This window comes from Micromys minutus (genome assembly GCF_963924665.1).
Source record: "Micromys minutus genome assembly, chromosome: 27".
NCBI classification, from domain to species: Eukaryota; Metazoa; Chordata; class Mammalia; order Rodentia; family Muridae; genus Micromys; species Micromys minutus.
Window position 1 is genome coordinate 17,539,082 of NC_137962.1, and position 19,884 is coordinate 17,558,965.

At 41.2% G+C, this 19,884-nt stretch overlaps 1 protein-coding gene across 1 annotated transcript; it reads left to right on the plus strand.

Annotated features, from left to right (window-relative positions):
• Nucleotides 1-4,465: 4,465 nt before the first annotated feature.
• On the plus strand, nt 4,466-5,410 carry LOC308438150 (RNA-binding protein 4B-like; the record flags this gene model as incomplete). Its single annotated transcript, XM_080939446.1, has 1 exon — nt 4,466-5,410. One exon carries the CDS (start codon nt 4,466-4,468, stop codon nt 5,408-5,410), a length of 945 nt encoding a protein of 314 aa, XP_080795572.1.
• Between the last annotated feature and the right edge of the window lie 14,474 nt (nt 5,411-19,884).

A 19,884-nucleotide genomic window follows, 5' to 3' on the forward strand; every position in this document is an offset into this window, starting at 1 on the left:
CTCTCTCTCGTCTCTCTGTCTCTGTCTTTCTCTTTTTCCCTGTATATGTGTATGTGTTTTTCTGTCTCTACTACTCCCTTACCTCCCCTATGACATAATAACCTCTATTGTATCCTATATGTATCATATATCTGGTACCACAGAGGGAACATAAGCCTCACCATGAGGGACAGGGGTACCCTCTACCTCTCTCTCCCATTCCCTGCACCATTCACCAACATCATCAAACATATCCTTGGCTTCATTATCCTTTATAAACCAAAACAGTCAACACTTTACTGTCCTGCATCTTTTTCATGAACCCACATCTTCCCCTTTGCTTCTCAAAATGTAGCCATGTCACCTGAATCACTATGGTCTGTGGGAATATCTTGTTATTGTACCATCACTTGGTTGATGGTGAGTTTTTGATATTAGGATCTTGTTCTGTTTTGAAAACTATATAATACATGTTGTGAGCAGGAGGGCGGCTCTGATCACTGCCTATCAAGAGCAAGAGTCAGACAATGTGTTGTTTTCAGTACCAGAAGAGAAGATAATTGAAGGTATATTGGGAACTTATATTGTTGCAGAGGTCATCAAGTGCCTTATTTATCTGTTCAACCAGTCCTGATTCATTAAATAAAACAACATTCACCCAGAGTGATTACACAAGATCTGATTCGCTCCACAGTTGTTCTGTACAGAGGTCCAAACTATTCTAAGCTAAGCTACAGACATGAGAAAACCATACCATATGACAGAAATCTTGTGGGAGATTGACTGGGAATGTGGATGGGTCTTTTTGCAAGGGGGTGAAGATGCTAGATTACTAATAAGAAGCCATTAAAATTTGCAGTACAAGTTCTGCAAGGATGGTGAATTGTACCTGGAGAATAATTAGGACAGAAATGCAGAGGTTTGGAGGCCCTCAAGAAGTGGTGACCTACCATAAAGATTGATTGAATGAGAGACACAGGTCTCAGAAGCGAACATTCAAGGTAGTGGTAGAATATTTCATGGGTGACAGGGGAAGCAGAAAGGAGGCACTGAAGAAACATGGAGAGACACTAGTGTGGTGCTCTCTGAAGATGTCTTCAGTGTGGGCAATGCTCCACCATCAATCATCTGGTTTGGGACACATCCCCAGGCAAGAAAAATAACCTTACAAGTGTATTAAGGCACTTTTGAAGACCAAAATTTCTTACTTGATGGTATACTGCCTGCTGGCATAAAAGAATCTCTTGCCTGAAAAAGAGTTCTACTCAGTTCCTCTGCCTGTCTCAACCCCTCTCTCCTCTTTATATCTTAGAAATGATACTATCAGGCTTAGTAGCCACTAAGGATAGCCCCACTCTCATGATCAGTTTTAGTCCACACCTCTTGTTACCCTGGCAACACCCCACTTTTCCAAATGAAAAAGAAAACAGTTACTTCTCCTTAAAATAAAAATGCAATGTACAGGAAGAAGGACAGAGGTAAGAACTAGCTAAGGCTCACTTAAGGAAAAGATGTCTTTTCAGGTGAATCAGAGCTTCTTATAAAATTATTTCTATTTAACCTGTCTCTTGTTTTTTTCAAGACAGAGTTTGTCATTGTATCTCTGGCTATCTTGGAATTCTCCCTGTAGTCCAGGCTAGCCTCAAATTAAGAAATCTCCCTGTGCATTCCTCCCAAGTTTTGTAATCAAAGGCTTATTCAATTAATTCTCTTTAATCTACCCTGTTTCAGGAATTTTAGTCTGGCATCAACTCTTCTCCTCTTCTCTCTCCCTTTCTCACTACCTCTCTTTTTCCTTACCTCTCTCCCTGCTCATTCCCCCTCTGTTTCTCTGTCTCTACTACAACTCTACTTACCTATCCCCTAAATAAACTATTCTATAATATACTCATATGGTTGTATCTTATTATGTATTGATGCCTCAGCATCAGCCTGCAGAGGCAACACCTTCCCGTCCATCCCTTCATTCCTCATACCATAACCCATCTCTAATGAACATGTCCCTGCCTTCTGTATGCTTTTGTAAAGCATAGCAGTCAGCACTCCACTATCCCTCATCTTTCTTGGGAACCCACATCTTCCCCTTTTGTTTACAGAATTGGTATGTGTCATAAGTGTCAGCATGGTCTGTGGGAATAATTGTTATTGTATCAGAACTTTGCTTATAATAGTATCTTGGTTGTTTTATAAACTGTATAATACTTGTGGTAAAAAGGGTGGGGGTCTCTGATCACTTCCCATCAAAGACAACAGCCAGACAATGATGGGGTTGGAGTATCAGGAGACAGTATCATTGAAGGTATATTGTGACTTCAAATTGTTGCAAAGGTCGTAATGGTCCTTGATATTTTTTTTTCAGCCAATCCTGATTCATTACATAAAAAAACTTTTACCTCTAGGATTGCATCATAACTGATTCCCTCTCAAGTTCTACAGTTCAGAAGTCCAAAGTATTCTAAGCTACAAAAGTCATAAAGTCACACCGGATTACAAATCTCACATGGGAGGTTGACTGGAGAGGTGAATGGGTCCCTTTTGTAGTTGGTGAACATACCTGACTGCTAACACCTAGCCTTTCTATTTTGCACAAGACCAGCAAGGTTGGTCAACTTTACCTGGAATATAATCATTGCAGAAGTGCAGAGGTAGGGATGCTGACAGTAGGACAGAATCTACTTCCATTGATGATACCACACACAGGTTACAGGGACCTGGCCCATCCATTGCCATGGAAACAGCTAAGCATTCCCAGGGTACACCAGTTCAGATGCCCAACCAGACGTGGGAGCTAGTGAACTAATTACCCATAAACGACCGTACCCCATCCTTCTCTTCTCCCTGGACCACAACCCTTGTCTATTAGTTCTCTTAATCCTCTCCAGGTGGAACTGTGTTGGTTTGGTGTGGTGTGTCTGGACTCGAGTCCATATTTCTATCCCAAAAAGGTAGGCCTTGGAAAAGTGGAGATTTCCTTTAAGGGTTGATTAAAGACAGACCTGAGTTTGAGAAGGAACCAAGCAAGGTAGCACTAAAACATTCCAAAGCTAAGAGGGGAAGCAGAAATAAAGCAATTGCAATGTATTCAGGTGGTGCTCTTTGAGAGATTCCATGGTATTGACAATGGTCTACTGTCTCTCATCTGGCTTGGGATACCCTCCAAAAAAAAAAAAAAAAAACCCTTAAGTGTACAGAGGCACTTTGTCTGAGAAGACCAAAGCTTATTTGTTGCTGTGCTGCCTGCTGTCATTAAAGAATGTTCTGTCTGAAGGAAGGTTCTGCTCAGTGTCTCTGGCTATGTCAACCCTGTTTCCCTTTTTAACTATAAGAAACAATACTATCAGGCTACAAAGCACCTTAGGATAACCAAACTCTTATGACAAGTTCTGGACCACAACTTCTGTTTCCCTGGCAACACCCTAATTATTGAAAAGGAAAAAAAAAAAACCCACAGTTTCTCCTCCTGAAATTTAAAATACCGAATACAGGAGAAGGGCAAATGTAAGAGCTTTGCTTTGGCCCACTTCAAGAAAGATGTTTCTTCAGGTGAATCAGAGCTTCTTTTAAACTAATTTTATTTAACCTCTCTCCCATCCAGTCGTGTTATTTTTAATATAAGAGTTTGTCATTGTATCCTTGGCTGACTTGGAAATCTCTCTGTAGGCCAGTCTAGCCACAAATTAAGAGATCTCCCTGTGCATGCCTCCAAAGGGCTGGGATTAAGGGCTTAATTAATTCTCTTTAACCTATGGTGTTTCAGGAATTTTGTTTGAAGAAGATCTGAATTATGCCTCTGACTCTGGGTAGAAACAAAAGTAAGATTATATAAACATGCCAGTGCCCTCTACCATAAGAATTACTATCTTACATCATAGGGAAGGAAAGGGGACAGAAACAGAAAAAAATAAGTCCTGGCATGTTTATCTGTTTACTTGTGCTCAGCTTGATTTCTTCGCTGTTATATTCACAGACTCAATTAGTCAGCAGGTAAAGGTGTTTCAGAGAGTTATTGCATTGTAGGTCAGCTTAAGCAAGTAGAACCACCATATAGTGTGGGGATCTGAGAATCACTGAAGAATGACTCCAGACTCAAATAGTGAGCAAAGGAAAAGACCATTTTTTGCAAATATCTTTTATAATGCAGAAATTACTAGTGGAGTGCCAGGGAAATGTTAGTGTTCCTCCAGAATCAAGACAGGAGCTAATCTGATGCACGCCATAGTAGGGTCTTTATTTTATTCATGCTAGCTTGCCCCTCTCTACTACACACCTCAGTCATGCAAGATCGTTTTTATTGTTGGGGAGCCCAGAATATCTATCAGGGCAAGACTTTATAGTAAGCAGCAAGCAAGAAGTAAGTGTTCAAGCATCTTATTAGAAAGTTACTGTGGGCCTGTATCGCCGAGGCTAGAGCGGCCGTCGCCATTTTGTAGGGTTCTCTCTAACGGGGGCCCCGCCGCCACTGCGGGCACCACCCGGAGAGGACCAGATGGCCACTGAGGCTGCCATACGCAACCAACACCACTACAAGCTGCACGGAGTGAACATCAATGTGGAAGCCAGCAAGAATAAGAGCAGAGCTTCAACCAAGTTACATGTGCGCAACATCAGTCCCACTTGTACCAACCAAGAGCTTCGGGCCAAGTTTGAGGAGTATGGCCCTGTCATCGAATGTGACATCGTGAAAGATTATGCCTTTGTACACATGGAGCAGGCAGAGGATGCGGTGGAGGCCATCAGGGGTAAACGAATGCATGTACAGTTGTCAACTAGCCGGCTTCGAACTGCCCCTAAGATGGGAGACCAGAGTGGTTGCTATCGGTGTGGTAAAGAAAGACACTGGTCCAAAGAGTGCCCAGTAGAACGTACAGGACGTGTGGCAGGCTTTACAGAGCAGTACAATGAACAGTATGGAGCAGTACGCACACCTTATACTATGGGGTGTGGGGAGTCCGTGTATTACAACGATGCCTATGGAGCACTCGACTACTATAAGCGCTACTGTGTCCGATCTTATGACGCTGTGGCGGTGGCAGCTGCAGCTTCCGCATACAATTATGCAGAGCAGACCATGTCTCATCTTCCTCAAGTCCAGAGCTCAGCTGTGCCCAGTCATCTCAACTCCACTTCTGTTGATCCTTGTGACAGACACCTATTGCAGAACTCTGGCTCTGCTGCCACCTCTGCTGCAATGGCTGCTGCTGCTTCCTCTTCCTATTATGGAAGGGACAGGAGCCCACTACGTCGGAATGCAGCTGTGCTCCCCACAGTTGGAGAGGGCTACGGTTATGGGCCAGAGAGTGAGATGTCTCAGGCTTCAGCAGCTACACGGAATTCTCTGTATGACATGGCCCGGTATGAGCGGGAGCAGTATGTGGACCAAGCACGGTACTCAGGCTTTAAAAAAACTGGAGGTAGGATAATTGCGGACTGAACCCTCGGGCTGCGGTCATATATTAGAACTTGGTCCTCGCTGTCTCCTTTGCCAGGATGTTTCCATTGCTTCATGTTTCAGTAAACAAAGGAATTTGTGACCAACTATGTTTTCTTTCTTAATTTAATTCTTCTAAGTTGACTTTTATTTCCTCGATGATAGTTGTCTGTAGCTTTTCACTCTTCCTTATATTCTCAGCCTCTGAACAGCCCTAGGTAAGGATTATGCTGGCATCCCCCCCCCTTTCCTGTACAGTGGAAGCCCCTCTTAATCTTGCTTTACTTAGGAGTTGAGCCCTTCTCCCTTCCTCCCTGCAGCATCTTCTTTCCCTTTAAAATGACCATGTAGTGGCAAGCAGCCTTTATCTCTTGTTAGTTCTAGACTCTTAACGTAGAAGCTAGTCTTCTAAAGTTGGTAGGAACATTGGGATTTTGTTGTTTTGGTTTAATTTTGTTTTAGGTTTTGTCTGACCTGTGATTTTGGTAATGCATTTGCTGAAATTTAGCCTTGTTTTATTCCACTCCCCCATTTTTTTTTGAAAAAAAAATAAATGTTGCTAACACTTAAAAAAAAGTTACTGTGGCCTTTAACTTAATTGGCAGGTGCTGGAATTCACATCATAAACTTTATTTCTACTCTCCTATGTATTGATGGTTGTTAGACAAGGGGTAGGTTTGTAACACTTGGGGTTCATTATCTGTTGGGCTAACAACTTGAGATGCTAGTCGGGCTGAGGGTGTAACATTAAGACACTGGTATCCTTGGGGATTCGATTAGAGTTTGGAGCTAAGCTTGGGCTTTCTTGGTGGGCAAATTGGAAACCAATGCTAGGTACCAGACTGTTAGCTTACCTGAGTTTGAAATTAGGCCAGGTTCTCTAAAATAAACTTTGAACTTAAAAGATTTGGGTTCACACAGGCATATCAGCGTCAACCATTCATCAAAATTGTTTGAAATGCAGATATTATATAGTGTTTAGATAAAGCTTGACAAAATATTTTTTTGTTTTCTTATTGTTGTTTGTTTGTTTGTTTGTTTCTGTTTTGGATGATCTTTGAGACAGGGTCCCACTGTCCTGTAACTCAGTCTGAGACCTGGCTGACTTTCCATTTGTACAGATCCATCACACCAGCCTGCCTATGGAGTGCTGGGATTAAACATGTAAGTTACTCACTGCACCTAGACACAATTGGGATTCATGATTCTTGATTTTGATAACTTCCACTCCCCCCTTCTTCCTTCTTTTTCTGAAGACCCAGTTCATTTTTTGTGGTGAGACCACGTCAGTGTGATCATACCTTCTACACATGTAATAATAAGACAAATTTATAACAAATTCTATAACTCTTTCAATCAACTATGAAAATCCTGATCTGTCACTGCTCAAATCACATCTTAGGCATCAGACAGATTTCTGTCAAATCTGCCTTTTTTTTTTTTTTTTTTACTTTGGAGGATGTGCTAGAGAGATCAGGTTCCCTGTATGTGTGCCTGGGCACCATCAGCCCTTCAGTACCCATGAAGGCCAGAAAGAAAGGGTATTTAAGCCCCTGGAGCTTGAGTTACAAATGGTTGTGCGCCACAAAGAATGTACTGGGAATCAAATGTTTGACCATTGCAACAACACCAATGTTAAAAATCACTGGCCTCTTACCTTTAACTTCCACCTTTAAGTTCCACAGGATTTCTTATGATGTGCTTGATTCCTGCCAAGATAGAACAAAGGCCAAATTTATCCAGTATCTCCATTTGACTCTGATGTGCTAAACCTAAAACTGTAGCTCTTGCCCTCAGAGCAACCCAGACTGGCAGAGCAGCTGTGGAAACAAGGTGCCTTACATTTAGGATAAGGAGCAAATAGTTTAAGGCCTAGATTCGTAGTTGAGACGAAAAGGGATAAAAAGGACCCTTCACTTTCTTATCCAAAATAATTTATTTTCTATCAGAAAATGTTTCTGAAACTACAACTTCTCATTATGTTTGTGTCACAGTTCTTGTTTCCTTTTAGTCACTTCTATAAAACTCCCGATGCAGTTAGACTTTCCTCTTATTTCAGATATTGGTCTCATCTGATTAGGTTCTGCCCCGATTTCACAAGCCCTAGGCAGAGCAGAGAGGACATGAGAGCAATGGTCAGTTTAAGTTGTCAGGATTAATGTCCATAGATTCTTTCCTATGATTTTTTTACCTCTTCTTCTTGAAGACTGGACATGAGAGATTAAACTGGGATTTGCTTGCAAACATGTTGGTGCCAGTTGGAGTGTCCATATTACAGTGTGAAGCTCCTTTGTGGTAGATTTTAGAAGGAGAGAATTAATTCAAGTTTTATCTGACTTTTAGATTCAAATAATAATGCACAGGTGGTGTGCACATAATTTCCTTACGAAGAAAGAAAAGTCTCAATAGAAAGAGTTGTTTAAATAATATCATAGATGGATTTAAATCTAGTATTGGGAGTGTGATCTCCTTAACTGTTTTTAAAACAGCTACCTTATTTTTAAAACAATTATATTTTCATGTATGTAAAACACAGTTTTATCTTAGGGTTTTATCTCCTATCCCCCTACTCCGAACTTCTCCAGATGTCTCAGGCTCTACTCCCCTTAACATCTTTATTAAAACCCTTCCTCTTAACCATACCTTGGACTGGTCATGTTCTCCTTTTACATACCGTTCTCAGGGCTCTCAGTGATTTTCCACTCTGGCTCCCTTCGTCAATGGTTCCTGAGCCCTAAGCTCCAGAGCCCTGTTATAGATGTATCAGTTTGTTGTTGGGTATCAGGTGACAACTGGGTCTCTGTATTTTGATTAGATTATAATTTTCTATGATGGTCTCAATTTACTTCAAAGTGGTTTTTTGGTGACAAGTAAGGACTACACTGAGGTGTGGGTTGTTATTACTGTTGGTTTGTCTTCTAGGCTCTGCCACAAAGTTACCTGGCAATAACCAGTTGTGCCTGGTTCATTAAAAAAGGGGCTTTATTCCCACGCCTCCCTCTCTTGGTCTCATGTTTTCTCCTCTTTCATCTTTCCTTCTTTCACTTCTCTCCTTATTCCCCTCTCTCTACCTTCCACTTGCTCAAGGCCAGCCTATATTCTTTTATTCTCTCTCTCTCTCTCTCTCTCTCTCTCTCTCTCTCTCTCTCTCTCTCCTTCTCTCTCTCTATCTCACTCCCTCTTCCTCTCTCCCTCTACCCTTCCTTTCTCTCTCTCATCTCTCTTTCTCTGTCTCTCTCTCTCTCACCCCCAACATCTGCCTATCTATCCATTTCTCTCTGCCTTTCTCTCAATTTCCGTCCCTATGGTCTAAATGAACTTTAATGTATACTATATCATTCTCTGGCTGGTCTGTCTGGAAGAAGGGATGCTTCATCATGGGCTTGTAGAGACACCACTTTTCTCCCACAACACACAAGACCTCCACCAAACATATTCCAGTCTTCTGAACATTTTATAAAACACAACAATTACTTCCTGCTGCATAACAAGATGATGACCTGAATCAGTCCCTTGTGGCACATGATTTGAAGGTGAACTAGAACAGCTATTACAAACTGGATTTATAATTTTTAGGGGTACAGGCTACATCAGTAAGTTTACATTACAAACTTATGGGCATATTGACCTTTAATCTATTGACTAACAAGCATCAGTCAGTACATTTTGAGAATTTTCTACACAAGGTTGTTCCTGTGAATGGAGAATGGAACTTGGCCTAGTGTTGACAGGAGTTAGCTTGGTGTAAGACGGGTGAAAGCCTCTAGGGTTCTTCTGACCTTTCTTTCAAAGTTTATATCCTGATAAACATCCCTTCAAAGTTCATATCCATCTCCATATCCTGATAAACATGCCTTTGGCAGTACATAAGGTGTAGTAGAAAGAACATTATACCCCTGGCTTTTGCAGGAGACAGAACATTCTGTTTTGTTCTAAGGATTAGAAAAATTTGTATCAAAGTCCAGCCTCCCATCTTTGAAGAACATTCATTCAGTTGGGCTCGTCCATAACCTGGCTAAGAGATCACCCCATTGGGAAGGCTGATTAAGAGCCTCCTATGGCCATATTAAGGTTTATCTGAGTTGGGAGGTGAGTTCCCAGAGAGAAGAGCTCCATGCCTATATAGACTGGACAGGAGAGGGTTCAAGTGATCAAATGCATCCCTCATCAGAGCTTGCAATGGGCTCTTTGTCACTCATTTTGTTCAAGAAATGGCTATACTTCATGTCAGGAGAAGTGCTCACTCTTTGTCTGAACAGATATGTTCTCTGAGTTGTAAAGAAAGAGTTCACTGACTCTATCCAGCCACTCAGCACACTGAGAAGCAACAACCAATTTCTCTATGCACCTTGTGGCACTCAGTTCATATACCTCCCTCCCAAAACTCTTACATGTTCTCTTTACCACAGACAGAGACCAAGAAACTGGATCCTGTCCCCACAGGGAACTCATCCAGTAAAAGACTTCAGTAAGTTGGAAGTTAGAAAAACATTTCCACATTTACCACCAGTATTTTTCAGCAGGTCTCAACAATAATTTGACTAAGGTGTATATATGATAATAGACAGGAAATTGATAATAAAAAACAGTGGATTTTTTTAAACATCACATGAACACTATACATGTAAGTATACACACACATATACCCTGAGTAACCAGAGAATTTTATCAAGATAACCCTGCCTTTAAACAATCTGTCATCATGTGATATTAGGAAGAATTACAGAGGCAAAAAATATGAAGAGAAAACTCATCTTGTGATCTACTAAAAGTTGCAGAGAGAGTGAAGGGGACTTCCAATGAAGACAGAAAATACATTGAAAGGAGATTTGATTAGAATCTTCTAGGCAACCAATCCTCAGATCCAGGAGAAAGGAAACACCAAGCTTCAGCAGGTTGCCGGATAAGCAGGAGATAAATAGGTCTTGATCCAAACTCTAGGACCATGTAAAATGCCAGAGGCTTATTTATCAAAGAAATTGGACCCAGTGGCAGCAGAATGGCCACCTATTCTGCATAGTTGTCGTCACAGCACTATTGTTTTTAGAAGCAGACAACTTTGGGACAAAAGTTAATTGTGACTATCCCCCATCCAATTGAAGGGGCACTCAAGCAGCCCTCTGATTGATGGCAAAGAAATGCCAATATGATTCATTATTAGTCTTTCCTAATGAAACCTAGCTGAGTTACATTCTTGCCACCTTTCCCCCTTATCTCTGTGACTCTACACTATCCTGACATGGATTGTCTACTCCATTATAGTGAGGAGGATCTGGTCAAGGAACACAGTACCTTACCTGACTTGAGGAACTCTGCACTATCAGAGACAGAGCTGGCCTGGTTTACAGGTAGAAACAGAATCACCCATGAGGGTCAGAGGAGAGCAGGGGCAGGGTGTTTACAGAAATGGAGGTAATGTAGACTCATTCTATTTCTCCAGCCATTTCAGTGCAAAGGGCCAAACTAACAACATTAATATAGGCCTTTGTCATAGGTAAATAGACCAGCTGTTAACATGTGCATGGACAGAGAGTTAGGAATTCATTACTGCTCAAGTACCTGGAGCCATATACAAAGAAAAAAGATGCCTAAAAGCAAAAGTAAAATTTGTCATGAGAGATAAACTTCAACTCCTTAATGCCTTCTAGCTATTAAAAAATGGCAATCATTTATTGCCCAGTGCACCAAAGATGAATGAATGATTAGAGGTAAGAATCTGACTGACAAGGATTCTTAGCATGTAGCCTTAATAAGAACAGTCATCCCTAGATTGTCCATTGTCCTACCTGAACCAGCATTACATATACACATAAGAGGAAATTAAGTGGAGCTGTGGTGACAGAGTTAAGGTAAGCTGATATTACCCACATATTTAGCGAGAACTGTTCTCATAAATATCCACAGAGTCACTTACATGGGCGAGAATGAATGATAGACACAATGAGTCAAACTAAGGTGACTTTCAAAAATATACAGAACATACTTGAAGATATAGTGACAAACATTAAATCATGCCACCTGACCAATACTCCCAGCAACCCAAAATCTCTGAATTCCTGACTGTAAATTATAGAGATTGGAGGCCTACTGGGAATATTGGTTTCACAGAGATCAAACAGAGAAGATATTTCTAGAAGTATCTGCTGGCATCTGTGGACATCTTCTCTAGATACACAGAGGCATTTCCAACTAAGGCTGAGAGAGCTAAGATGGTGGCTAAAAATTATCAGAGGATATATCCGCAGGCATGGATTTCTTAATAGGTTAGGGTCAGGAAATAGACCAACATTTGTGTTCAAGGGAAATGAAGATGTAGCCAAATTCGTAAGGGCAGATTGGAATTAGAATTGTTTATATGGACCTCAAAGTTCAAGGCAGGTTGAAAGAACAAATAAAATATTAAAGCGAACTTTAACTAATTTAGCCTTAGAAACTCATGAAAACTGGATAATATTACTTTTGTCTGTCCTAACCAAGTAAAAAAAATTCCATGATAGATGAGATTAACCCCCTTTGAAATAGTATATGTTCTTCCAGAGCCCATTTTATTCAAACTAGAGTCAGAAGCCATTACAGAACTTAAAGATGATAACTTAATATTTAGTGTCAGATCTACCCAATGAGCTCATGAATATGTTTGGTCTAAATTATGTGCCCTTTATCAAGCAAGCTGTGTTCCAGAACTACACATGTTAAGGAGACTGAATCTATGTGAGGATTTTCACCAAGGTGCTCTTAAACCCAGGTGAAAAGGAAATCATCCTACTTTTTGACAATGTCAACTGTCTTGAGAGTGAATAAAATACCAGCTGAGTACAGTTCTCTTGAACCAGACCTGCCTCTTCACTGTGAAGACAACCTGGCTGGAGAAGTACTAAAATGGAGGGTTCAAAGAGACAACCCCCTCAAGTTAAAGCTAAGTCTCAGTACTAAATCTGTTGTCTGATAACCATAGGTACTGTCGGTCTTAGATCCATCTTCCCCTTTTTTTTAATACATTGACTAAATAGTTAAACATAATGTTTCTACATAGTCATGGTCACAGGAATGTCTAGGTTTAACCCTCTAGACTATATGATTATAGGGTTTCTGTCTGGAGAAAGTCCCCTTGCCTCATCAACACCTCTGAAACCAGACTGTTCCCATAGTTCATTCAAATAGACTTTATTCCCCGAGCAGACATAGTGTGCTGTTCAGCAGACTGACCCCTTATGTGAATTGAGTCGTTATTTATTCTTCTACTCCAGATGGGTTCTATATTTTTCAAAAAATAATGCCCCATATGACCTAATATTGAGAAAATGGTATTACATGCCGTAATAAGACAAATTGAGGAGAGCTGGTGATACAAAAGAAATAACCTATCTCTTTGACTTTAACTTAATTCTAGGAGCAGGTCTAGTCATGGGCAGCACTGGAATAACTGTGCTCATATAACAAGATGAACTCTACCAGTTGAAAGGCAGACCTAGATAAGATATCCAGTGCCTAGAAAGGTAGATTTCCCATCAGGAAAAAACTTATATTCTATGACTGCAGTGCTGTTTCAATACAGGCAGGCATTAGACTTAGTCATCCTACAATTAGGACTATGTGCCACCTTTCATGAGAAATGCTGCTTCTGTGTCAACAACTCTAGGGTTATTAGGGAATCATTAGCTAAAGTTAGAAAAATATAGACACAAGAGAATACTAGAGAATTTCAAATATTGGTAGCATTTACTGTTTGATTTTGCCCCCTGGTTAACAATCTGAAATTCAGATGGACATAATGAAGCAGAAGGTGCAGCCCCACTCTGACACTCTTCCTCCTGTGCCCCATCATGCACTGGGACAGTGTATCTCTCTCCTCAGAAACAGTCAAGTCTTTTTTCCCTACATCCGGGTTCCTGCTCCTTTGCTGCCTCCACTGCCCCAGGGACTCATTTCTCTTCCATCTTTCAGTGCAGCATCCTATGGGTAGTGCTGCCAGTCAGGTGACAGTTACAGTGACATAGAAATGTCCTTGAAGCCTGAGGCCCAGCCAAGGGTGAGCACACAATCCAAACTCAGTTCTGGAGTCCTAGAAGGAATCTCTGGTCACTGAATGAGAATGGGGTGGAGACAGAATCTGGAGTGCCACAAGGACAGGAGAGAATGTCAAGGTGGTCTAAAAACACAGTTGTTGAAGCTTCACTGCAGGAAGTGAGGCCTGATGGAGATGACCGGTTACTTGGTCTTGGACGGGTCCTTAGGTAAGGGAAAAGGTCAGAAGCATAGAGAGGGATTAGGAAACTGGTTGACAGCTTAAGGCTGAGTGGGATCTACTGGGCATGAAGAGGTTGTTCAAGAAAACAAGGAGGTTGCTGCAAGGACGTTGGTATGGGGCAGATGTATTACTCTAGCCCTGCTGACCTCACATGTCTGGACACCAACAACTTAAAGAACAAGTATTTGGGCCTTGGTTTCAGCTTGTCGTTGTGGTGAAGGCATGGTGGAGCCCAGCTCTATGCAGTGGAAGTGTGTGTTGAGGCTGCTGACATGAGGAAGAACTAGAAACCTGAGAGAAAACCTGGGACCAGGGTCTAAATAGAGCCTTCAAGTCCCACACCATCTTCCTAAAATTCCACATCCAAAAATACTCCCGACAACTGGTGAATAAGTTTTAAAACCTGACCCCAACAGGGACATTTATGATCAGGTCCCGACAACAGGTGATCCTATGGGCTGGTGTGGTATCTTATTCTCAGATCCTCACATCTGCCCACACTGCCTCCTGTACCTAGCACTCCACAGGCACCAGGCACACAATGAAATCGCAGGTTTTATCTACAACCCTGAGACCCTTTTCTATCTCCTCTGTACTCTCCTACCCCTCTCTCATTTTCCATCTAACTTCTTTTTATTCTTTTTTAAAGTTTATTTAAAAAAATATAAAAGAAAAAAATTTTAAACATTTTTGCATAAATATATACAAATACAATTGTGTCAGTGCTAGGCTCATTTTTTTTTTACAGTTTGATACTCTGCATTAAGGTATTACTAGTTGCAATGAGCAAAAAGTACATTTAAAATAGGATGTAACCCGGAATTAGTCAACGTTTTCTTGGTGTGTAAGTATTCAGCATGACGTTTTTTGTTTTTTTGTTTTTGTTTTGTTTTGTTTTGTTTTTTTCTTGAACTTCACGCATTCTGTGAGTTGTTTCTGGCGCAGTCCAAGCCTCTTGGGTTAGCATCCCACTATCAGTGACTGCATAGTATGTCTTTTCTTTTGTGACTGGGTTATCTCACTCAGAATGATATTCTCTAGATGTAGCCATTTTCTTAAAAATTTTGTTAAGTCATTGTTTCTGGTGGCTGAGTAGTATTCCATTGTGTAAATGTACCACAATTTTTGTATCCATTCATCTACTTAAGGACATATGGGTGATTTCCAGCTTCTGGCTATTATAAATATAGCTGCTATGAACATTGTGGTGCATATATCTTTGTTGTGTATTAAAGTGTCTCTGGGGTATATGCCCAGAAGTGGATTAGCTGGGTCTTCAGGTGCAATTTTCTGAGGTATCGCCAGACTGATTTCCATAGTGGTTGTATCAGTTTACAACCCCTCCAAAAGTGGAGAAGTGTTGCTCTTTCTCTGCAACCTCACCAGCATCTGTTGTCATCTGAGTTTTTGATCTTGGCCAATCTGACTGGTGTGAGGTAGAATCTCAGTGTTGTTTTGATTTGTATTTCCCTTATGGTTAAGAATGTCGAGCACTTCCTTAGATGTTTCTCAGCCATTCGATATTCCTCAATTGAGAACCTTTTGTTTAGCTCGGTACCCCATTTTTAATAGGGTTGTTTGATTCTCTGGGGTCTAGCTTTTTAAGCTTTTTGTATACCTTGAACATTAGGCCTCTATCTGATGTGGAGTTGGTAAAGATCTTTTCCCATTCGCTTGCTGCCATTTTGTTTTCTTGACAGTGTCCTTAGCCTTACAGAAACCTTGCAATATCATTAAGTCCCATTTGTTAATCTTTGTTTTTTAGGCTTGAGCCATTGGTGATTTGTTCAGAAAATTTTCTCCTGTGCCTATGTGTTCTAAGGTTTTCTCTACTTTCTCATCGAATAGTTTCAGTGTATATGGTTTAATTTGGAAATCTTTGATCCACTTACACTTGAGCTTTGTCCAAGGGGATAAGAAAGGGTCTATTTTCATTATTTTGCATGCTGTGTGCCGGTTGGACCAGTACCCTTTGTTAAATAGGCTGTCCTTTTTTCATTGAATGTTTACTGCACCTTCGTCAAAAATCAGGTGACCATATACGTGAGGGCTCATTTCTGGATCTTCTGTACTATTCCATTGATCCACGTGCCTATTTCTGTACCAGTAACATGCAGTTTTCATCACATTTGCCTTGTAATATAGCTTGAGGTCAGGGATAGTGATTCCCGCAGATGTTTTCTTGTTGTTGAGGATGGATATTGCTATTCTAGGTCTTTTGTTATTCCAGTTGAAATTGTACATTGATTTTTCCAACTCAATGAAGAATTGGGTTGAAATTTTGATGGGGATTTCATTGAATTTGTAGATTGCTTTTGGTAGGATGGCCATTTTTAAAATGTTGATCCTTCCAATCCATGAGCTCATTACTAGTTGCAATGAGCAAAAAGTACATATAAAATAGGATGTAACCCGGTATTAGTCAACGTTTCTTTCATCCAAATGTTTGTCTTTTGCGTATAGGAAGGCTACTGATTTGTTTGTGTTACATTTGTATCCAGCCACTTTGCTGAACTTGTTTACAGCTGTAGGAGTTCTCTGCTAGTTTTACAGTGTCCTTGTTAAGTTTCTGTTTTCATGGTCTGTCCATTGGTGAGAGTGGGGCATTAAAGTCTACCACGATTATTGTGTGGGGTGAAATGTATTTTTTGAGCTTTAGTAGGGTTTCTTTTATGAATGCATCTCACCTCTTTTTGCACAGAGTAGGTCTGAATGAAGAATGAGCACACAGGACTTTATGGTGGGAGAACTATTCATTCTCTTAAAAGAAGTGCACAGAAGAAACTTTGGAAGTTGGATGTCGCACCCAACCTCGTGTCACAAGATAAAGAGGAAACAAGGCCAGGTTTTTCTTTCAGCAGTTTATTCAGGATTCCTTTCTTGATGCTTTGATGGATCGGGGAACCCTGTATCTGGGAGGATCTCTCCTTTTATCCTCCTTGCCCGTATGCCAGCTGAGGTGTCTTATCATAATTGGTCAGTAACATGTCATGATACAGGCATCTGCGCTCTTGTGCGTTTATTAGTTAGAGTGGGCAGAAGCCTGCACCATCTTAGGGCTCGGCTCTCGGCCCAAATCCAATACAGCTCCCTATAGTTGCAGTCAGTTAATAGACCCCCAATCACAATCCTGGACTCTCATGCAGCTCAGGCATTCAGTCTTCCCTCCATTCATCCCCTCACACAGCTTCTCCAAGAAATAGAAATCTGCCTAGATCTAAATAGATGTCTTATCCACCACCCATTCAGCTTTTCCTTCCTAATCACAAACTTCAACCCACAGCCCTATCCCGAGGGCTCTTCCATCTGCTTGTTACCTGGAAGCTCCCTTCTGACACCAGTTCTTCCTTACTTTCTGTGTCCAGGTCGCAGGCACAGTGGAAAGTTCTAGCAGGTGTGGACTAAAGTAAGTTCTCCATTTTCCCTCAGCTTCTCTCAGCTGGCATCCTGGAAGGGGAGGATTTCAGACCTTACTTCCTCCTGACACATGTTTATTGTTAAAGCATTAGCCAGATTTATATTGCAGTTGTGAGGGAGGGACCAAGCAGTGGTAGAGGGATGATGGTGCTGGAGGACAAAGAATACTTTCCCAATTAAGAAAGCAAGGGAAGGAGGCAACTTGCTCACCTTTTCCTGGTTCTTGTTATTTGACATAGAGTTTTTCTGTGTAACTCTATCTCTCCTAGAACTTGCTCTGTAGACAAGACTGGCTCAAACTTATAGCTATCAAGGTCATTTGCAACAGTTGCTGCTGTTTCTGCCACCCAAACCTGGGATTTTCCTGTTTCTAAATAGTGGGTATAGTTTGCCATTTCTCAGCATCTATGCCCCTCCTTCCTAAAATTGGAAAAATGACTGCCCAAAAGATCAACAGAGTCTTGCATCCACAAGGTGAGAGTCTTGAGCAAGAACTAACTAACTGACAACTGGTAAGGAAGTTACTAAGCAGGGCCTGATGTGTTTGGGTCATATATGGGACCACAGTGTTAGTATCTGATAGGTAGAGTCAGGGATGCTTTTCATGGTACATCCAAGTCTAATACAGATGATCCTCGGTGCCCAGAATCTTCCATGGGGCAGTCACATGCTCGCTCCTTTTACTCTAGGGTGTATGTTGCCTGTCTCTGTGTTAGTGAGGTCCTAGTCCAATGTGTCCCAAAAAGGAGGTGGGTTTACCAGGTCCTTATATCACCTTTTGTGGAATGGATTTTTAACAATAAAAAGCTTGCAAATTCATCCAACATTGATGACATCGGTGCCCCAGCACTGGAATTGCCACCACAGCAAGCCAGAGTCTGAATTCTGTAACTTCATGGAGTTTAGAGCTCAGTGAGTAACCCCACTTAAGTGTTAGCAAAGCACTGATATAGGTTAGAGAAGGAAGGCTGGTCACAGAGACCTGATCTGAAAATCATCCTGACATCACAGCAAAAGGACAGGTAGGTTCACAGGACAGGTGAGTCCCACAGTGGACCAGAGAATCAGTGAAGCTGAGCCTGTCTACTTAAACAGCCAAGGGAAGGAAGCCAGAGGCTCAGAGAACACAGGCAGTTGGTGTGAAGTGGTTGGTTAACGGCCATTTTTTGGGATCTCCAAGTAAAATCTTTGAAGACTATGGAAGCTTTGTACCTGTGACACAAAACTCAGTTCTCTCATCAACAGGGATAGAAGATAGTTCATTCTGAAGCCAACTATGAATGAGGGCAGACTGGGCGAAGGCCTTAGGTTCAATTTGATAACTTGTTTCTCTTAGGGTAAATGAGTCAATTAAAGACAGATTTTAAAAATCACATATATATTGGAAAGGTACTTTTGGGCAGGTTCAGCAGCCTCAAGTACCAAGACCAGAGATGTCACTCTGGGTAGAGAGAGAGAAAGAGCATGGCAATTTGAAACATGTACATTTGGTAGGGAGAAGATGAGAAGGCGAGAGAGAGAAAAAAAAAAGAGGGAGGAAAGACCAAATGTCAGGATTGTATAAGGAAGTACCTCTGGGTGAAGGGCAGCCAAGCTTCTTGGGTAGTTCATGGTTGAGGACAGGGTATTTCTGGTAAGGATTGAGAGGTGCTGGGAGAATTTAGAGCCAGTTCTGCTTTGGTATATAAAAATATAAACCTCAGTCCTTTAGCACAGCGTATGAAATTAAACAACCCCAAGTTTCATGTATCAATATGATGATGCTTTTATAGTAACAACAAAGAAAGACTTTTGAACAACTGTGCCTAAATTGAGTTACATTTAAAAAAACACCAATTTATCCATCAGGTAACAGATTACAGCAAATTCTGGACACCTTTGCTATAGGCTCTAGGAGGTTTCTGGTGACTCCTGGGTTTTGCTTGTAGGAAGGGTTTTATTAATACATTCCTAAAGATTCTGTTAGTCATGGAATGTTACATTCGAAGACAAGTGTCCAAGGAATTGCTATTCAGGGTGATAAAGATATCCAAAGATAAATTATAATAGATCTGAACCTACAACATTTTAACTTTTCCACAGTCTCAGAAGTTCTCTTCTACAGCCAGCTTTGTGGATGACTATTGCAAGGGGCAACTTATTTATTGCAAGTGTAAGACTTGCATTCAGTCTTAACTACCCGAAAACCCCCAAGTGTGATAGCAGAACAGAATTTGATAATGGTTAATGCTTGTCTTCTTAACGGGTGGTAACTGTGTTCCAAGAGGAACAGCACTTAGGTCACATCTCAAGCTGAAAGAGCCTGGAGATGTGTGGCTTAATTATTTCTCATGCCTCCTGAGACACACTGGGGTAGTCTTTGCCTATAGTTCTACCTACATGGGGGTATGACCTTTGAGTTGCCCCTCTCTGTTGCTTCCACACAGGCTGATGGGAATGTTTCAAACTACCCAGTCAAATTCTGGTTCAAAGTAAAGGTGGTTTCTAATAATTTATACTCATTCTTCCATGTGGTAGTCAGAATATGTACGGTTACTTTTTTTGGCCAGTTAGTTTTGGCCTGTTGGGAAAGCAGTATATTTGGGCCCCCGTCTTGGAAAGTATGTCTCACCCCAGCAGAGTGTAGGGGCAGTTGGGAATGACCACAAATAAGTGGGATACATGGCCCATCCCTATGTCCATTGTTCTTTGGGTACTTCAAGAAAACATTTTAGTGACAGTAGCTTCTTGGACCCAAGATATTTTATTGGAAACATGGCAATTGGCTTGGAGGATGACCAAGTGTTGAGTCACTGTATCCAGCAAGAATTGA